This window comes from Adiantum capillus-veneris, chromosome 1, assembly GCF_014529385.1.
Source record: "Adiantum capillus-veneris isolate H3 chromosome 1, ASM1452938v2, whole genome shotgun sequence".
Classification (NCBI taxonomy): Eukaryota; Viridiplantae; Streptophyta; class Polypodiopsida; order Polypodiales; family Pteridaceae; genus Adiantum; species Adiantum capillus-veneris.
In genome coordinates this window covers 83450171-83453982 of record NC_140931.1, presented here as the reverse complement: position 1 = coordinate 83453982, position 3812 = coordinate 83450171, and the positions used below count along the sequence as shown (strand labels likewise).

Below are 3812 nucleotides of genomic sequence, written 5' to 3'. Positions count from 1 at the left end.
ACACACACACACACACACACACACACACATTTAGGTACATACACACCTATATACATATTCACGATATGAGATATATATTGTGTGACTGTTTCTATGTGTGCTCATGAGAGAGCTTGAGAAACTACATAAGGTTTGAGAGCGAGCGAGACTCGTCGTAGACGAGTTGCGCGCGCTCGTACTAGTAGAAAGTAGCTCACAGCTCAGTTTTTCAAAATTCCCGGGCCCGAAAGGGGAAAGTAAAAATGGTTTATAGATATTTTGGGTCGGGCCAAGTACTAAGTTTAAGGTCCTAGGAACGCTTAAGAAGCAGAAGGTCCTCAGGAACGCGCGTTACACAGATCTGGCAGCAGCTCTGCAGAAGATCGTGGTTTCCATTAGAGGTCCTTGCGGAGCATCCTTCCTCAATCCGCACATTGGGCTCTTATATCAGGCAAGGATGAACGTGTATCAGTGGCTTGTCCTCACAAGCTTCTACTTGTTTTGGGCGATGGAGCTCTGAGTTCTCAATCCGTGTTTTCTTTCTTCAAGGAATGCGCTAGAGAGAGAGAGATGGCTTCTACCATAATGGAATCGTTATTTCAAAGGACACTTGAGGATTTGGTGAAAGGATTGAGAGTGCAGATGATAGGAGAATCCAGGTACATTTCCAATCATCTTGAGGAGATTAGGAAAGAGATCAAATCCACGGACCCAAATACAAAAACTATGGCTCTACAGAAGCTTACATACATCAACATGCTCAGCGGCATAGACATGGATTGGGCAGCTTTCCATGTGATTGAAGCCATGAGCATGACAAAATTTGCACATAAGAAAATAGGATACCTTGCTGCTTCGCAGAGTTTCCATGATGGCACAGATGTACTCCTGCTTATCACTAATCAGCTCCGCAAAGATCTCAGCAGTAACAATGAGTATGAAGCTGGCGTGGCATTGGAGTGCTTATCATGCATCGCAACTCCTGATTTAGCTCAAGAGCTAACACCTGAAGTTTTTTCACTGCTGGCAAGTGGACGGCCATATGTGCGAACAAGGGCCACACTTGTCATCTTTAAGATTTTCACAAAATACCCAGATGCAGTGCGCGTTGCATGTAAAAGACTAGTGGAAAAGCTGGAGGACACAGATCCAAAGGTTATGTCGGCTGCTGTCAGTGTCTTTTGCGAAATGGCGATGAAGGACCCTGCGTCATGCATCCCGCTCGCGCCTGAGTTTTACAGGCTGCTCCTGGAATCAAAGGACAATTGGCTTCGCATCAAAGTGGTGAAAATCTTTGGGGTGCTTGCGCCACTTGAGCCGAGGCTTAGTCGCAAAATTGCAGAGCCTCTTTGTGAAGTAATGAGGCACACGGTTGCCAAGTCATTGCTATTAGAGTGCATAAGGACGGTAGTAGTGGGTCTGCCTGATCATGCAGAAGCTTTGAAGCTTGCAGTGCAGAAACTGAAAGAGTTGTTGGAGGAGGATGATCCCAACCTGAAGTACTTGGGTCTGCAGGCTATGGCATTGTTAATGCCTGCACATCCATGGGCAGTTGCTGAGAACAAGTCGATAATTATTAGAGGCTTAAATGATGAAGATCACAGCATTCAGTTAGCCTGCCTTCAGCTCATATTAGGCATGGTATCAGAGTCCAATGTAATAGATACAGTACAGATACTGTTGCAATATGCTGAACGATCAGAAGTTCGCTTCTGTAATGAGGTTATAGGTGCCATCCTTGCCACATGCAGTCGTGGCCTTTACGAACTTGTTCCCGACTTTACTTGGTACATTTCTGTTTTGGGCAGAATTGCAAGGATACGCGATTTAACACATGGGAAAGAGATTGAGCGGCAGCTTGTTGATATTGGCCTCAGGGTAAAAGAAGTGAGACCAGATCTTCTAGCAGTTGCACGAGGGATTTTACTGGATCCAACTCTGCTCGATTGTCCATCTCTTCATAGAGTTCTTTCTGCCGTGGCATGGATTGCTGGAGAATATGTGGATTTCTCTCATAGTCCATTTGAGCTCATCGAAGCTCTCCTACAGCCTCGTACGAAGCTATTACCACCTGCAGTCCAAGCAGTTTACCTCCAATCTATTCTCAAGGTTTTTGTATTTTTTTCATTCATTTATCTGAAGAATGCAGGTCACCAACATTTACCAGCAAGGGCACATTCAAGTTTAGAGGAGGAAGGAGATGCTAGTAACAATCATGTTTGCTCATCTGATGAAAGCAAGGAAGCTATCGAACAAGAGTTTTTTGCTAGAGAGAGCACATCCCATTGTGGATATGACCAAGAATTAATTACTACAAATGATGCTTGTCTGCAGACTATCAACATTGATTCAGGCAAGGAGTCTGAAGCAAACCATTATACGGAGGTAGAGGAGGATTCATTTAACAGGTTACTGGAGCTCATCGAGATAAATGTTGGTCCTATGGCAGAACAGGTAGACGTGGAGGTGCACGAACGTGCATGCAATTTGTTAGGTGTTGCAAAAGCATTAAGTGAGGTTTTATGTACTCCAGAGAAGACGCAGGAACCTGGCCAACATTCATCACATGAGAGAGCGTTGGAAATTGCTAGTTTTTTGAGGAGTGTGTTTGGACAGGAGCTTGGTCCGGTTTCTGTTTTTGCTCAGAGCAGGGTGCCTGTCCCTAATGGTTTAGTTCTAGTAAAAAACCTGGATAGTTTGGATGGGATGTTTTGTGATGAGGAGGTGAGAGAGGAGTTGATCTTGGTGGAGTTGCAGACAAGGGAGTGGGATGTGGGGCCCATATCTGCACAAAAAGTTTCTGGGGATGAATCAAAGCATGGAGAGTCAGCTTCTCTTCTAGCACAGCATAGGCAGCGGCATGGCACATATTATCTTCCTGTAGAGAAGGGTGTGACAATGGGGAATGAGTATCCCCCTCCTCAAATTGCTCAATCAGACGCTCCATCCACGTCATCAGCATCCGATGATATCATGAAACTAGCAGAGAAATCATTTTCTTGGACAAAGTCTCGACAAACGAAACCTCGACCAGTAGTTGTCAGATTGGATGATGCAGATGAGGATATGATTCTATCCAGTAAAATGAAGAAAGGTGCAAAAGATAATGTGATTTCGAATGCTATAAAAGATGTCCTGGTGGGGAGCAAAGGCAAGAACTTCATTAGCTCTTTAGAAAAAGAGGCCGCTGATTCTCATCATGAACATGGGAAGAAGAATCATCACCACAGGGAGCATTACGATAGAAATGGTACTCAAGAATCTAAACCAGATGTTCTTGACAATACTGATGAAGCGGTAAGGAGAATCGGAAGAAAAAAACATGGCAAACATAGGCATACAAACCATGGCAGTCCCATTTCTAATGTTGATATCGAGTCGAGTGGAAAACAAAGGCAGGAGGATACACGCAAGCACTCTGGACAGAGGAGCCGACATAGATTAAGGAGTCCTGTTACTGTGTCTCCTCAAGCTGAAGTCATCCCGGACTTCCTTCTGTAAATTCCTTTTTGTGCATTCAATATTCAATTATGCCATACAGAGGCAACTTCGTGTGTTGCATGCCCCTTGTTTGAGACCAATTTTTGTGGTATACTGTGCTTTTCTAAGGTGCTGAGGGTTGTGCTGCTACTGTTCCTGCTTGTTACAATTTATCAGAGGGCTGTTATGATTACCTGTGTGCATGAGACCGATAAGTGGATGCGGATGCAGGTGACTTCCTATGGTTCCATTTTTTTGGTATTAGCCCATGCATTCAGATTTTACCAGAAACAACAAATTGAGGAGTGAAAGATGGCGACAATTGGCAATGTTAGTGTATATGAGCGTAAAGT

At 44.3% G+C, this 3812-nt stretch overlaps 1 protein-coding gene across 1 annotated transcript; it reads left to right on the top strand.

Moving 5' to 3' along the window:
- Positions 1 to 279: 279 nt before the first annotated feature.
- Positions 280 to 3538, top strand: DELTA-ADR (delta-adaptin). The gene has a single exon (XM_086517943.1). The coding sequence runs from the start codon at positions 550 to 552 to the stop codon at positions 3478 to 3480; it is 2931 nt and encodes a 976-aa protein (XP_086374069.1). The 5' UTR covers positions 280 to 549; the 3' UTR covers positions 3481 to 3538.
- Positions 3539 to 3812: the final 274 nt, after the last annotated feature.

Coding starts and splice junctions, on each gene's coding strand:
- DELTA-ADR (XM_086517943.1), top strand. CDS start 550: ATGGCTTCTACCATAATGGAATCGTTATTTCAAAGGACACTTGAGGAT.